The sequence below is a fragment of the Ammospiza nelsoni genome, chromosome 2, assembly GCF_027579445.1.
Source record: "Ammospiza nelsoni isolate bAmmNel1 chromosome 2, bAmmNel1.pri, whole genome shotgun sequence".
In the NCBI taxonomy this organism is placed as follows: domain Eukaryota; kingdom Metazoa; phylum Chordata; class Aves; order Passeriformes; family Passerellidae; genus Ammospiza; species Ammospiza nelsoni.
The window spans coordinates 3878900-3895804 of NC_080634.1; the positions used below are offsets into that span (position 1 = coordinate 3878900).

Here is a 16905-nt window from a genome sequence, read left to right on the forward strand (position 1 = left end):
CAAACAGATAAAGTGTTTTGTACACAGAACCAGCCATATTTTTTTCCTACACCATTAAGTGTAAAAAAGTACTTGACTTAAGGACTGCCAAGTAAACAACGACTTGACCTTTCATACGCTTTTTCTCAGAAGAGGTAAAATTTTGAAGGATATGGCAGCCCTTTGATTATCTTTCTTAAGAGGCAGTTTAAGGAAAAAAGAGAACTCAGTGTGGGAATAACTCAGAGTGGGAATTCCTGCTGCTTTATTTCAACTTTTTGTTTAGTTACTGTGTCGCTCCCCCTGTTATCTTCCACTGTCCTTGCCCAAGTCTGATATTCTGGTTCTGAGGGGCAGAAATAGAAAACAACCCTGTTGTACTTCCTGTTCTGGGTGCTTCTCTGCTGAAAAAGATCACCCAATAAAAGTGCAATGTTTTCTTTCCTATGGGCATTAGACTCAGTTGTTTATGCCTAGTTATGAAACTCAATGAAATTCTGTGATAATACTATATTCCTCCTCCTCTTGCTGAGTGTTGACAGGTTTCTCACATATTCCCCCTGAATGCTGGAGCAGCACATAGATGGAGCAGATGGAGTTGCTCTGCTTTTAATCAGAAATGCATTTACTTGGGAATCACAAATCACATGCAATTTTTGTTGCTTAAATTTTTTTTTGGAGGAAGAAGGGAAATTTTCTGTTATTTATTTGATTCTAAGTGAATGAAAGCAGAAACAATCAGAGAAAAGCTGTTCAGAGGAGTACTTTGATAAGATTTTTTGGTAGGAAGAAGTTCAAATGTGAAGGACAAGATCCTAAAAAATGGTTTTAATGTTGATCTTCAGATATAGGGGATACAGAGGGGGAGAAGGGGTTTACCTCTCCTGTCTGGCAGCCTTTAGTCAGGCCATGTGATTATAATCAGAACATTTCAGCTTGGCTTTTTATCTAATCTCAAGGTAACTGCTTCACTAATTGATTTTCAGTAAGAAATATAATTGCGTCTGATAATGGCTTTTTTTTTTGTCTTCCTTCTTGGATAAATAGAAATATTCTTGAATATGAACCTTGAGTTTTATTCTCTAAATATTCAATAACACAGAGAAGACCAGTTATTCAAAGTGTTTGCTCTTTTGACCTTGTGACATCTTACCACAGCACTGTGACTGTATAAAGTCAAAAGTCAATGACAACAACATCCTCTTTTGCTTGGAAAGCTTTTAATAATTGACACATTTCTCTACCTCTGCTTCACTATGATATGTAAATACCTTATTTGTCTAATATTCATTATTGCTCTTTTACTTAGATTCATGTAATTTTCATGTCATTGCCTGTATAGTTATTTTTGATGGGACAATCTGATAGTCACATTCTTAAAAGTAGAAGTACTTGTAGCTACTTCCCTATACTGATATGAAATTGTGTTTTATATAGCACATTATATATGGTACCACACATCCTACATAGCTTGGGGTGGTACAGAAAAGACAACAGAATATAAGAACATATAATGTAAATAACATGGTATCTTTTAAGATGGAAAAGACCTCTAAGATCATTGAGGCCAATTGTAAACATAAGTTGATTAAATTAAAACTGTAAGTGGTATATTTTTAAAAAGCAGCGCATATTTGGGGGCTACATTTCAGTGGTAATCTCAAGAAGTCAGGCTCTGTTTTGACTGAAAGTTCTGAGAAGAGAAAATGAAGCATGAGGGGACAAAAGTCTGGCACACCTCACTTGTCACTGCCTGTTGTGAGCAGCCTCCTTGCTGATGGGTGCTCAGATAAAAAGGATTTGTTTCCCTAAGGAAGCCACCAGAATCTAACATCCCAGATCCCTGGCATTTGTAGGACAGCAAGGATCAGTTAAACCATTACACTTCCAGAGCTCTCCACCTTCCCCTCAGTGTATAATTAAAGGAGAATTCCAGCCCCAAAATTACACATTACAGTTCCCAGCTCTCAGACAAGTGATGTAGAACAGGGAGAATTGCTGAAAGGGGTTCAATTTCCTCCCTCAGTTCCAGAGTTAATCAGTCTTTGAGGAGGAACAAGCCCAAATCCCATTCCCAAATGGTTCCCCCAGCCTGTCCTGCTCCATTTGTCACAGTCAGACTGCTCACAACCAGGGATTTCAGCTTTCCTCTCACCATGACACCTGGATTTTAAAGTGTTCTCTCCCACAGGAATTTATTCCCTCCTCTTTCATATCTTTAAAAATCTTAAACCTCCTAGATCTAGAATGACCATTTAGCTGTTATAATTTTAAATCATTATTTTAATAAAAAGTCTGTGAGCTCTGAAATGGGGGAAAACACTTTCATGAAAAGCTCCTATATCTTCTGAGGTAAAAGGAACTGGAATGTCCTCATAATTACTCTTGTTGATATCTTTTTAATAGCTTTGGAGACACACACAGACTTTTAATTTTTAGGAAAGGAGTGAATATGATGGATATCACAATAATAATGAAGCTTATAAATACATACTATTCATTAATTGATAATTAATTTAAGAGATAAGCACAACTCGGTTTTGCTCTAAGCAAGGAGATGATGGAGGTGTTTGCTGAGGATATTCTGCCATGAGTCTGTGGCAATAATTTTCCTCTTGTCCTTGGGTCTAAACATGTGTTGATTTAGTAGAATTTCCTTGCTGCCCTTTCCTTATCAAGCATGCATTTTTCCTTCTTGTGTTGTTACAAAAATTAAATTGGCATATGCAGTGGGAGAGAGCCTTAAAATTGGCCTGTGTAACACAAGAAAAAGTCAAGGAGAAACGTCCTTTATCACACTAGAAAGTATGGTTTAAATGAATGCAGAGCTGTTTTCTCATATTGTATCCACTTGTTCTTTGTTCCTTGATAGATCTATTTTATTCAGCTGAAAAGAAAGATCTCTTTCCGTAACTCTGAACATTTTTAGAGAACAAGAATGCTATTCTTTTTATCAAGCACTATTTATGCTATGATCTCTAACTTAGTAATTTAATTTAAAGGAAACTGTCAATTTTAACTAGGTCTCAACTATAAACCTGTAAAAACGCACTTTTGTGAGCTCTTTGTGACTCACCCACCAGGTTTTTGTTTATGTGCTTTTAGAAAAACTATTTTATTTGTCAGGTGGAAAAATTCTTCCTTGAAATGCAATGTTTAAAGTGAGTGCTTTTCCTCCGATTTCTTTGAGAATAATTTTTCTTTTCAAAAAATGAATATTTCACAATGGTATTTGTAACTCATATATTGTTAATAGCAGAGATGAGAAAATGAACTCCTAAATGAGGTAGCTGTGTGGAAGAAGTGCAAGGCCTCAGGGAGGCTTTACCCACCACACTCTGTTCTTCCCAAGCTTCCTTAAGCAAAAAAAGAAATGTGACATTACTGGGAAGGGAGAGAGCACAAAATTCTCACAATGATGATTGTTATTTTTAGAATACAAGCTTAAAGATGACCGCCCTATTTTAATATTTTCTACATTATTTTTCATGCAACAGGTATTCAAGTCTTAGAGAAGAAAGCTGAATGAAGCTTTAGGACTGCTCCAGCCTGGGATGCATTTGCTGCAAGATGGGAAAAAACTGTCACAAGGGGAAAAAGTCTGTCAGGCTGTTCTGGTAAGTGCCAAGTTCATTCTATTTGTTTAAAAAAAGAGTAAAGGTCATGTAAAGAAGGGCTTGAAACAAAGAAATCCAGAAGTCCCCAGAAAGTCAGAAAAAGTAAAAGTAAGCTTAGTGCATTTGTAGATTTACATAAAAATTGAAGTTTGGGGAGATTTTCAGGGTTGGAATGCTTTGCCAGCTGCAGTTGGGCTGTGGCTCAATAAAAAGGGAGTTTGGCTTTGGTGTTCCTGGTGCCAAGGGACAGGAGCTGCAGCCACACAGCTCAGGAGTGCTGAGCTGCCATCAGCACCCTCCGCCTGCTCCGGTTCATCCCAAAAACGCATCTTGACTTCCCCTGGGAGCAGTGGGTTGGCTGATTCCCTGCCACGTGCAGAGAATATTTTGGGGGAAAGTCTGTCACATTGCCTGCCATCACTGAGCTGGGTCAAAATTTTTGCTGTTGGTGTTTGTTGTGTGCAAATCCAGGCCTGGTGGTGGGGGAATCACAGCTTTGAAGCCCTCAGAGTTACAGCCTGACACGTGTCTGTGCAATGTCCTGTAGACATGTACATCAGAGTCATTAATTACTGTGGAACACTTCAAAAGCCTGCCAGTTGTTAGGTTTTCCAAAGCAGAAATGTGCACACAAGGAAGATTCTCTGAGACAGCATTTTGTGGTGTGAAAAATAATAAAATCTCACTCAACAAGCTACCAGCTGTGAGCTGTTTCAAGTATCAATTCAACATGTCAATTATATTAATATGTACACTGACTAACAGTTTTGCCAGAGAATGCAGTGGAGCACTCAGTCTTTTTTTTTGTGGAGGATATAAAAGAAAGGTTAATATGTGCTTTGCCATATTAAATTACGTAGTGGGAATAGTACTTTGGCTGTATACAGTTATTTTTGGGAAATGGTATCAGATAACAAGGCTCTAAACATAACTTTGGTGGAGAAATTATGACGTTTATTATTCAGGGAATAAATTACCCATTTTGGAAGAATATGTGATGAGACTGAATTCTCAATTTTTTAATGTTTTCTGTAGCTTTGTTCCTCCAACAAATAAAAATCCCAAAGTTAATATGTCCCTGCTTGCTGCTGGGATCAGTAGTCTTCAGAAATAGATGCAACTTTATAATCCATGTGTTACTTCCATGGGAAAGATGGGTGAGATATTGCTTGAGGTGGGATTGAAGGTGACATTTTGTCTTTTGTTCTTGCAAAGAATTTGCCAGACTGGGAGAAAAGGAAGGTTTCAAGAGGCAGTTTCCAGTGAAACCCACCCATTCCATGTCCTGCAATGCAGGCCAGGTTGGGTGATCCCTGTCAGGCCTGAATGTTGTACTCAAGGTTTTGTCAGCATTTCAAATAGAAAACTGATTGCTGCTGTACCAGGCCCTACTAGTGCTTTAGCAATTCTTTCCCCCTAAAGTTATTTTGATATTCTCTGTGAGCATTTCTTTTGAGTATGAGAATATTCTCTCATGTTTTCTGGCCGAGTATCTTTGTATTGCAATTGCCACACTAAGTGCACTTAAATCCCACCACAATTGTCTTCTCCAGTCTCATCCTTTGTCTCCTCCCCATGCATTGAACAGATGGCCTTGAGCTTTATGGATGTGATTAATTAAACTGCACACAGGAGTATTTTTTTTTCTGTGCATAAATTCCTCTTAACTGGATTTTAAATTCTTTTGGGGACCAATCTGCTCTGAGGGGAGGGGAGAAGAGTATTTTTATCTTTTCCACTTTTCTTTTAAGCATATGCAATATGTGTCTTAAAATAAATGTATCTCTGTGTTGTGCCAGTTGTTGGAAGCAGCTTAAGTTTTAAGCTGGCTGGTAAAGCTTAAAAGGGTGTCAGTAAACAAAATATTTGAATTTGAACACTGGAGATTGTGAATTAAAATGTATGTCAGAAATGTGAACAGTCTGCAGGTTCTGGGGAGGATTTCAGATCTCCAGGAACCTCTCTGCTGTATCTTGTCAAAGCAAGTTTGGCTTTGGATGATGAATATGTAAAACAAGTTAATTATGTGTAACCTGTGAGTATAGCCACAGTGTCTTTCTAGAAATAACTGACCAAATTATGTCTGCTATAGAAAAATTTTTTTTAAAAGCTTTGTTTTGTATCTGCTGATGTGCTTTGCTGGACAATCTCCTAAAGGAGCAGGGTGATAATTACAGGTGTGTTAAATTATGTAGTCAGTGCTCTAGAAGGTACAGCAGTAAATTCAATGTATGCTGTGGAAATCCAGCAGGAAGGGGCTATAAATGTGCCTGTACATTTGTGTGTGTGCATATGGGTGTTCCAAGGGATTTGCTGTGTGCTTTTTCTGTGGTTTGTTTTTAACAAGTTGGGAAAGGAGAGCTAAAAGGAAGCTTAGTACAAAAAGGGGATTGATTCTCCTCCCAGATAGGTGGCCAAGGATATCCATGTATCTTGAACCTCTGCCTCCACTGCACATCTATTTATAGCCAGTCCTGGTACCTTACTGTGAATAGACAGACCTGAGAAGAATGAAATCTTTTGAGGTTAATCTGCTGTAATCCCTTGCTTGACACCTTTTCTAGCCGCTTCTTAACAGTTTTCAATTCCTCAGGCAGCCTGCACAAGATCTGTTTCTTTTTCCATGGATAACAGCCAGGAAAAAGCTCAGATCTCGTCAGAAGGCAAAAATATTCAGAATTCGGTATACTCCTCTACTCCCAGGAGTAGAAATTTGAGTCTTTTTATATTCCAGATACATTTTGGGGAATGTTATGATGTTGTGGGGGAGCTTTTTCCTTAATAGGATGAGAAGAAAGAAGGGGATGTGGGCAGGCACAAGCTGACAGTGTTCATTGAAGATCTGTCTGGGTTGGGTGTTACAGACCGTCTTAAGTTATCCAGTTTAATAAGCAGCCTCGTTTCTCACCCTGCCCTTCCCAGCCTGCCTGGTTTGTTCAGGAAACTTTCTTCCTTTCTCACTGTGTCCCTCCCTGCCTGGCTGCCACTGCCCCTCCTTTGGGAGAGTTTAATCCTGGCAGTGTGTGATCCTCAGGCTGCTCTCTGAGCAGTCTCTGCTGCTCCAGAGCTTTGTGCCTCTCTGATCTCCTTTGGCTGGGACATGGAGCAGGGAGCAGAGCTGAGCTCGCTGATTAGTTCTTAATCATGTCAGGAGCCCCAGTGAAATGAGTGGCTGCCACTCGCTGGGACTCATGGATTGTCACTTAGGCATCCTAAATAAAAAGGCTTCTATAAGGCTTGGCGTGATGCGCCTCAGTGTGTGACTTAGCACTTTGAAAAAAATGTAAATATTTGTCTGTTCAAAAGGGGAAACATAATGCATGTAGTTGGGTTTTTTGCCTTTTCTTCTGATGGCTTTAACTGATGCTTTTGTACAATTCCCCCCGGCCACTCTTGGCAGCATTTTGGGTCCGTACCTTGTCACAGGAGGGGACACTTGAGATGAATTTTGCACGACGACGCAGCAGTGAAATAGTTAATGGCTTCTGGCCTTGATTAAAGGGCAGCCAGCCCAAATCAGCTCAGAACATTTGTAGTTCAGAAATTGCTACAGCTCAAATCAGCCAGACTGCTGAGGAAAGGATCAGGGTGGCCTCTCTGCTCGATGGGGAGGTTGAGATGGGCAGCTCTAACTGGGGACATGATCTAAGTGGAGCACTCTTGTTTAATACAAACCTCCTTTTATCTTAATGCTATTGGCAGAGCAACACATTTGTCTCCATTTCCTCCAAACAACAGTTCTCAAGCCAAACCTTGAAAGCTGCAAATTCTGCTTTACCTCAGCAAAATCATATACCCTGCACTGACTCAGGTTTCCACTCAAGGTGGATAATTTTATGTCTTGTCTCTTCCTGGTATTAGAGGAATACATTAGTAGCATTGATATTTTCACACCTGGAGAACAAAAGAGAAAAAGGTTCTGGTTTAAGTAAAAATCTAGAACCTTCCACAAGGCTACCAGAGCACTGCTCTGCTGTGGCACAGGTGATTTCTGAAATGTGGAACTCAAATTTGGTTACAGCAGACAAAATCATGCTGGATTTGTTCAGAGTCATTTAATGTGACACATGAATCGACATGCTCATACACAGTTCTGCAGTCAAGGGAAGTGCAATTTTCTGTCAATACACAAGTCCCAGCATGATGGGACTCTGATTCTTGAGAAGATGCCTTTGAGTTCAAAGAACATTTCCTGACAGATAAATAGAATGTGAGAACATTATACACTGTGCAGAATACATAATTCTGTATCCAATTCCCTGCTTTTTAAGACTTTTCTCAAATCAGACTGTTTTGTTGTTTTTTTCCTTTTTCTTCTGAGGGAATTAAATCAGGGCTAAAATAATGTGTCAGTATTTTCCTTCTCCCCCTCAGTCACGAAAAGAAACATAAGAAAACATCTTACAATCCTCTTAAAAGGTATCAGAATTTTTGCACAAAACTTTATAATTCAGAAGCTCTTCCTGAGCTTCTTAGTTGTTATTTCACTAAAAGGGTGCCCAGACTGCAGATATTGAGGATTGCCTTTGGATATGTCTTGATAGACTCAAATTTTATTATTTGATTATTGATTATTTTTAAATTGATTACTTTATACCTCTTTGCAAATAAAAGTACAGCCCATACTCAGTGAGTTTGTCGGGTTTGAGATGGGATTTGTGGTTGCTGTACTCCTCGTTAGCTGGAGAAAGCTGAAATATCAGGTAACAGTGAAATCTGATATTCTTTGGCTGGGAACAGCAGGATCCATAAATGCTCTGAATTTCTGCTTCATTACAGCTATTCAAAGGCATGAAAGATTCCTAGGAAAAACTCAGCTCTGGATATCCCTGGACCTAGATCCAGTGCAGATTTATGCCAGGCCTTGCTGCTGTTCTCTGCATTGATCTAATTCTAAAGCTTTGATTATCTCATTGATTTAGTGGAGCCTGCCTGTTTCTGCCAGAGCTGAGTTTGGCTCTGTGGCTTCAGCTGGAGATGGCAGAGCACAGCTCTCTCAGGCTTGGCCAGGGGGTGATTCCCCTTTGATGCTGCCCCAGTTTGATTGTGCAGTTCATCAATGCACGGGCTTCACACAGAATTAACTGAGTCCAGACAAGGCTGTGTAAACCTGACTGGATAATCGAGTCTGACACAGCACTTTGCCAGCAGGTAAAAAAACCCACTGCTTTGGAGAACAGATCAGCTCAGGCATCAACTTGATTCTTAAAAGGTGCTGGAATGTAAACATGAAATACTTTGGGTCAGTTGTGTGTCTTTTCATGAAAAGGGTAGCCTTGTCTAGTGCCAGTCTTTCCCTTGTATTTTATATTTTAAATGGGGTGTCAAAGCAAATGTCTCAATCCTTTGTTTGTTGCTTTCTTTTTTTTCTTTTTAAATATCCTGTTGAATTTCCAATTTTATTTACCATGTACAACTCACCACTTGGGTTAAAACGCTGTAACACAGATGAGCCCACTAATGATAGAAAGGCTGAAACATGGATTACTGCTATTTATTGTCATTTTACAGAAAAAATAATTCCTGGCGAATTAATTTAGGTCATGCAGTGAAGGATAATGTTCCTCTTTCCAGCAACTATTACCAGTGGTAATCCATAGCTACAGAAATTTAGCCTTGGAAAGGTGAATGAATGAACTTGAAATTTTGGAGACTGCTGGAAGAAAAGAATGTACTATCTCTATACCATCTATTATATTCAGAGCTTGTAAGTGGTTAGATAAAAATTTACTGTGTTCAGTGAGCAAGTGTCTAGGTAAACATTTACTGAAAAAAATCAGATCTTTCACAGCTAAACATGAATTGAATGAAATTTTCATGATTACCAACAGAGACCACCAAGGTCCATTATTGTGTAATCTGTAAATGAAGGAATCATGTCAAAGGCATCATTATCAGTTTTCTTTAATGAAGCAGCAGTGCTATGCACAGGCACAGCTGCTGAAAAATGACTGCACACAGAACCAGAGCAGTTTGTATTAATGTTTCAGGTTCTCTTCACCTGAAACAGCTTTCCAATCTCATCAGTATCCTGAGAGTGTGCAATGCTTATTCTGTTAAAGCTGGGGAGGTGCAGTTTTTCCTGCCTGGATGAGGCTGTGCACACTGTCCATGCAGTGGTGCTGAGTTAATGAAGCTGTTAGCATGATCTGTCATGCCAGCAAACATCCTGAAAATAATTAGGAAGTGACTGGGAATATTTAGACAGGGTGCATGGTAGATATACTGAATTTGCTGGTAGAAAATACAAGTTTGCATTTAAAAATACTCAATGACCTCCAGCAGCTGCTGTACTCGAGTCAAAATATGGACTTGGTGCAGTCTGTTATGCTCCTGTTGTGGTGAAAGATAGCAGTTTCTATGATCCACTGCTTATCAGGTGCACACAGAATTCATTTAAAAAAACCCAAGAAAACACAAAATATTGTCATGAGAGGGCTGTCAGTGTGTTTTTCCAAGTAGATTTGGTAGATTCTTGTCTATTACCTTTTGCATCTTTTAGCCTGTGTGTAAATTAAATATTGTGAGGGGGAAAAAAGAAAAAAAGACAAAAGTGCATTCTAGACGGGCAGCATGTGCGTCAGCTAATGGGGATGTGTAGGTTAAACTGAAAAATGTAAGAATAATAAAAAGGAAAATTAAGATTTGTGCAAAAACAACAAATTTTAATAATGTATGTTTAGAATGTTCTTTCAGTTAATGGTGACAAATTGCAAGGAGTACTTTCTTTATCTACATGTTCATATCACCTTATCTTGATCTGATGGGTAAAAAAGAACAAACTGGCAAATCTCATTGCAATCTTTTCATTGTTTTGCCTCTAACCACAGAGGAGAATTAGAAGTTAACTCAATAAATGCATCTCAGGATTTTTTATTTAGGATTTCCTAGGGATACACAAAGATTTCAAAAAGCTATTTGATGTGGGTGCTTGGGAGCAAAGATGTAATTAGACCATTTCCTATTTAGAAGGTGCATATTAAAAATGCATTGTTAACTTTTTCTGTGTAACTTAACAGAGCTTAAATTCCCTGAAAGAAATGTAAACTTTCCAGAAGAAATGCAAACCACAGTGAAATTCTTGAGGACTGTGCAACTCAGCATTTTGGGTTCAATATTTTATGTTTTGAATAATTTTAAAGTAATCTGTTCTTTTTCTACTGTAAAACAGAATGAGAAAGACACTGCCCTAGTGCACAACAGCATGGTCAGATCAGCAGTTCTTCCTTATTCAGAAATCTAATTTTTATTTGATTTGGAGGACGTGGGACATGGTTAAAAGGCCCCAGAGGAGGGCATTGCCCAAATGTTAAATAACAAGTGTGAATAAAAAAATATTGAAATGTTGATGTCAAATCTGTTATGCTTCTCATGTTGCTCCAAGAAGAGTTTATTCTAAGCAAACAGATTCACGATCAGTGGATTATTTACAGCATAAATGTGTGACACTTGAGAAAATTAATTAAAAGGGAGCAAAGGTTACTTTGTGTAGAATCCTACAGGTACAGTGAAGAGAAATACACAGGAAATTAAATAGAATATTTTCATATATTATTAATCTTCACCTGTGATTTTTAATTATTTTTTAATGAAAGCAGAAGAACCCCTCAGTAGCCCAGTATTTGCAGTATTTCCTAGAATAGAGACACACATATTGAAGTGGCAAACCCCCCAAACTGGAAGGTGTGAAGTTTTCTTTGCCTTAACTTGTCTTGAACTGCCAGGATTTTGTTTTGCCTGCCAGGAGGCTGTGTCTGATTTATTTCACTTCTCACAGCATCACAGACTCCTAAAGGCTGGAAGTGGTCTGTGGAGGTTATGTACTCCAAACCCCTGCTCAGACAGAATATCTTGAATATCTCCAAGGATTGAAATCTTTGGACAACCTGCTGCAATGTTTCACCACCCTTCTGGTAAAAAATAATTTTTAGTTTACATTTAAATGGGATTTCATGTGTTTTGCTTTGTTCCCGTTGCCTCTTGTCTGGATACCTCTGAGAAGAATCTTTCTCTGACTCTTTGCTCCTTCAAGGAGGGTTCTGCTGGCTCATGGTCAGCTGGGTGTGCACCAGGACCTCCTGCTTTCCAGGTGCTCAGTGTCCAGACTTTTTCCTCTCCACGTGCAGTATTTTGCACTTTTCTTTGCTTTTCTTAGTGGGTTTAGCCATGACTTTGACACAGATATTGGCAATGAGTAGTTACTTTGTGCAAACTGGGATATTTTTGGCTGTGTCACACGGATGCACTGTGGAGGGAGACAGTCCTGGGATTGCAGCCAGCTCCTCTCAAGTGGGTATTTACAGGTGTAGAGACATGAATGTTTGGGAAAAGGGAAATGGAGGGGGCACCAATAGATTATAGACCTGGAAATGAGCACAAACAGTATTAGGACAGCAAAGAAACCAAAGGTGACCATCCAATACATGTACAGCCTTTTATGGTATATTTGGATGCAATGTCACCTTGTGTACCAACAAAGAAGGGTGTAAAAACATCTTAAAAGATATCCAAACATAACCACAAGCACATTGCATAGGGGGGAGGAGAAAGAAATCACCAACATCATACTCCTCCCAGAGAAGGGGACCCAGGATGCTGAGGTGTCACTGTGTGTCCTCTGTCCCACACATCAGTCATTAATTTTAATATGCAGAGGGACAATGAAGGACACCAGAAATAACCCAGAGATATCAAGAATGTTCATATAATGATTTTAACTCTGCAATTAGGAGATTTTTCCCTAGTATCTCACTTTCTGTTTCTGCAGTAATTAAATGTGAATTAATCCTAGTTCATTGTTTCAGCTATGAAGATACCAGATGTAATAGCAGTAAATTCTCAACTTGATTTACAAAGTATGTTTTTAGTATGTTTTTAGCTCACAGCAAAATTTTTGAGTGGGGCACCCCTCTGTGATCCCTTTTGTAGAAAGATCTCTACCCAAACCACTGCTCAGAAACCTGAAGGATGATTCAAGCCCAGACCCCCTTTTTGTTTTTCTGAAAGAGAAAAAGCTGCTCCTGCTTTCTGTGTCTCCTTCAAACCCTGCCTCAAGTGCTCTTGTGTCTGTGAGTGGGGAGATTGCTGTTCCCTAAAGAAATTCCCTCTGCTGCTCTGTCTGGATGATTGATTCTGCCTTGGCATGGAGGAGCTCAAAGACTTGGCTCTTTGTCTGAGTATTCAGGCTTGGTGGGGACTGCACGTTGTTTCTAAATTCCATCCCAAAACAAAACTCTGGTTTTGCACCTTTAAATCTTTCTTGCTCTGGCACAGGATGGATCCTTAGGTGCTGCCTTATCAAGAAATCTCTTTAGATGAGAAATATACAAAATCCACTCATTCATTCAAGTCTTCATAAATATTGTCACTTTTTTAAACCATTCTCAGGTAGCTTAACCCCTTATAAATAATACCAGTTTAATACATGTACTTTCACTGTTGCTTCATACCAAAGCCATTGCCATAATCACTGTGGCAGGAAATCTGGGGAGGGAAAATATTGGGGAGAAGAGCAAGTTTTGTTTAAAGTCATGTATCTCTGCAACTGAAAATAAGCATGGAAATGATCTTTGCAAAAAAAAAAAAGCCTGTGGAATGGCAAAGGGAGAAGTTGGTGGTGTTAAGCACAAATATTTTAAGCATTTGTGGGGGACCAGTCTAGCCTGAGAACTATACCTAATTTCTAGGCCTAAATAAGGTCTTCAGTCACTAATTAATTACTGTATTTGGGTTTTGTTCCCATAACGATATGGTCTCCCCAGCAATATACCCTGGCAGAAGGAATTGATTATTGCTTTGTTTTCATGAAAATGGAAAATATGACTTGATTGTACTTGGGTTTGTAGAGAGGAGGGCTGTATAGGTCACCAAGTTCTCAGGATGCTTTGGAAAAGAGGCTTTGGAATAGGTGTGTTAAATATTTACTCCTTATTAATATAACATGTTAAACATATTATCAAAATAAGAAACAGGAGAGATTAAATGAAATAGAATTGAAAGATTAATCAAAGGACAAAGGCTAATAATGCAAAAGAATAAACAAGAAGTTTGATGTTGTTGTAAACTAATTCCCTGCATTTAAATTAAAAGTGATGGGAGTGACAGAGACTGTAAATGGTGCAATTTCTACTACATATTTTTTCCACTTTTCTGTTAAATTTTCACCTCAGCTAAGTTTTGTCTCTCAGCCATCTGGAGTAAGGTTTTCCCTGTTGTTTTGTATGCAAGAGTTGATTAGGACAGACTTAGAGGCTGAGCAGCAGATATCATAGCAGATTGGGAAACATCATCCTGCACAACATACCTGATTAAAATAAAAATATCTCATTCCATCCTTGTACTCGTACACCAGTCAAGTCTCTTCCCCTGATGTTCTGCTTGCTACAGAACATCTCACTGCAGTTTACTTTTTCAGAAACAAAGTGGGATCCCTAAAGAAAAATGCTGAATGAATTAAAAAAACCTTAGTGTCAGTTCATCCAGATAAAGGAAAAAATGGTGATGTCTTTAATATCTAAGAATGTGTAAGTACAAGGAAATCTGCAGAGGGAAACAAGGAAGATGCTGTTTTTGAAGGTGTATCCATTACTTTTAATATTCATCACAATATAAAAACTGTTGATAGAGAAAATGGATTGGGAAACCATGAAAATAAAGTATGTCAACTCAAACTGAACAGTAAGCATATGCTGAGAGAATAAAAAATATTATTTTAAAATGGGAAATAAGAAAACACACCAGTATATTAAAAAGGGTAAAGCATCAGTTTTTTAGGGTAAACACAGCAATTGAATTATATCAGAGGGTATCCATTCCATGCAGTGAAATATATTATGCAAAGGCTTTTGACCTTTAAGAAAATATGTTGATTATTTTCCTCTGCATACAGAAAAATGTCAGCATAGGTGTAAATAAATGTCATTAATTTTGTTTTTGTATTCATAGTATGTCCACGAGGACCGAGATGTGCTGGTACTCAGGCACCTGAATGGAGGGCATGTGAACCCCTCATTAACCTTCCTGTTCACCCGAGTGCTCAGGCTGTCTCAGGGATGTCAGAGTCTCACATCTCCAAGGAAATGTGCTCTTATCAGGCCTGTGCAAAATTAGGATGCAAAATTCCCATGTGAGGTCTTATTTCTAAAAGTGCACCTATCAAATATATTCATATCAGATTTTGAAGAGCTGCTTTCCCAGAGTCCTGAAGAAGTCCAGTTTCTATTTTTTGTTTCCCTAGTTGAAATGTGTTTATTTTGTGGTTTTATGGTTTGGTGTCAAATAAGCCCCGTGCAGCTGTTTGCTCACACTCCCCTGTGGGAAAGGGGAGAGAATCAGAAGGGTAAAAGTGAGAAAACTCTTGGGTTGGCTCAGTTGCTGTCAAGAAATGCTCTTCTATCAATTGAACACCTGCATTGCCATGATCCACATTTGAATAAATTCTCTGCTTGGTTTCACCAAAGGCTGAAAGGAAATTTAGTGCTCTCAAGGTCCAGGAAAGCAAAAGTGATGGCAATTTTTAAGGAAGCTGAAGGGCTGTCTGTCCTGCTGTTCCAAAAATGTCTCTTTTAATCCAAGCAATGCAGTCCAAAAATATCTTATTTCAGAATCTGCTGATGCTCTTCTATATTTTCATCATTTCAAGTTTTGGAGATATGATCCATTTCACTATTCAGTGATATACTCCAGTGTAGTAACATAAGAGTATTTCCTCCCTCCTGAAACAAAAATCATGATATGCAACTTTTCAACATTTAAAAATGCATTTCTGTTCTTTAGTTTTAAAGAACTTTTTCTCAGAACAAATGCTATTTCTCTAATAGTAGCAATGAGCAGAAATAAATGCCTGTAGGCAACTTAGGTTTCATCAGTATTTTCATACAATTTAATGATGATTGATTGCACAAATTGTTGGGAATTGCAGGCACTCAGCGAATTTAAAAAATAGGTCACTTGCATAGATGTGGGAGCCAAATTTAGGCATCCAAGCTGAAGAAAAATTCATGAGGGTGCTTAATTACATCTTGCCTACTAGCCTGCTCTGGTGATGCTTGCATCTTGTTTGGATCTTTGATTTCAGCAGCAATACAGAGATCAGTAAAGTCATAAAAGTGTCTGCAGGACTGAGTCCAGTCCAGTCCCTCAAAATACATCAGATTGCACCAGGGCTCATAGTTCTGCTCCATCCCAGTAATCTTCAGCATGCTGCCTTGACACCCTACAGTGCTACTTTACAAAACTGCCACAAGTTTGTTGGGAGAACTATGCTGGGATCTTTTTTTTTCCTCTTTAATAGCTACTTAACACATTTTGTACTTTACAATTGAGAGATTAATTAGGAATTCAGTGATATAAGACTTTATGATAGCTACTTTATAGGCATTTTTACACTGTTATATCTTTCAGTATATCATTCAATTTGAATTTAGGTTTGAAATGTGCTATAAAAAACATGTTTTCCTGTACTGGCCTCATTTTCAGGCATTAATAACCATTCACTCTGCATTCAGAGTGTGGACATGATGGCTCTCAAAATAATTTTACCTTAGCTCTCCACTTAGGTCATGAAGCCTACGCAGTTCTGGAGCAGATGAAAATAGAAATACTGTCCAGAAATATTATTTTAGCAGGACAACAAGGGGTTTAGGCCTGGTCAGCATGGATTTATGAAAGTCAGATGCTGCTTGCCCCACCTGAGCTCCCTTTATGACAAGGAGGGCGGAGGGAAAGGCTGTGAATGTTGTCTGGCCAGAGTTTATTAAAGGATTTGACACTGATTTTATCACTGATTTTTTTGACACAGAATTTTCCTGGGAAAACTGGCTTTCCATGATATGGGTGGGTGTACCGTGCGCTGGGTGGAAAACCGGCTGGATGGCTGGGCCTAGGGTGATCATCAGTCTCTTCTCCCAGGAATCAAGGGACAGGATGAGAGGAAATGCCCTCAAGGGGTGCCAGGGGAGGTTTAGGTTGGATATTAGGAAGGGATTTCCTCCCTCAAAGAGTGGTCAGGCATTATTGGAACAGGATGTGCAGGGAAGGGCTGGCACCAAAACCCCTGTGGATGTGGCTCTGAGGGGAGGACTTGGCCATGTTGGGTTGACATTTGGACTCGGTGATCTTGGAGACCCTTTCCACGTTTAACAATTGTATGATTCCATGGAAATCACTGGGGAATGTGACCTAGAAACAACAGATGTTGCTTGGAACATAGGGAAGTTAAGTGGATATAAGGAGAAGTTGGTAAAAATCTGCAGGACAATCTGTCACGTGTCAAACATGTAAGTCCATATGTACACATGCACACAAAAAT

The 16905-nt window shown here is 38.9% G+C and overlaps 1 protein-coding gene across 1 annotated transcript in view; it reads left to right on the top strand.

Moving 5' to 3' along the window:
• Positions 1-16905, top strand: part of EPHA6 (EPH receptor A6) — a 597075-nt gene that overhangs the window by 163840 nt on the left and 416330 nt on the right. The window contains exon 3 of the mRNA XM_059493881.1: positions 3477-3596. Coding sequence (XP_059349864.1) covers positions 3550-3596 — 47 coding nt within the window. The 5' untranslated portion in view covers positions 3477-3549. The remainder of the gene's footprint in view (positions 1-3476; positions 3597-16905) is intronic.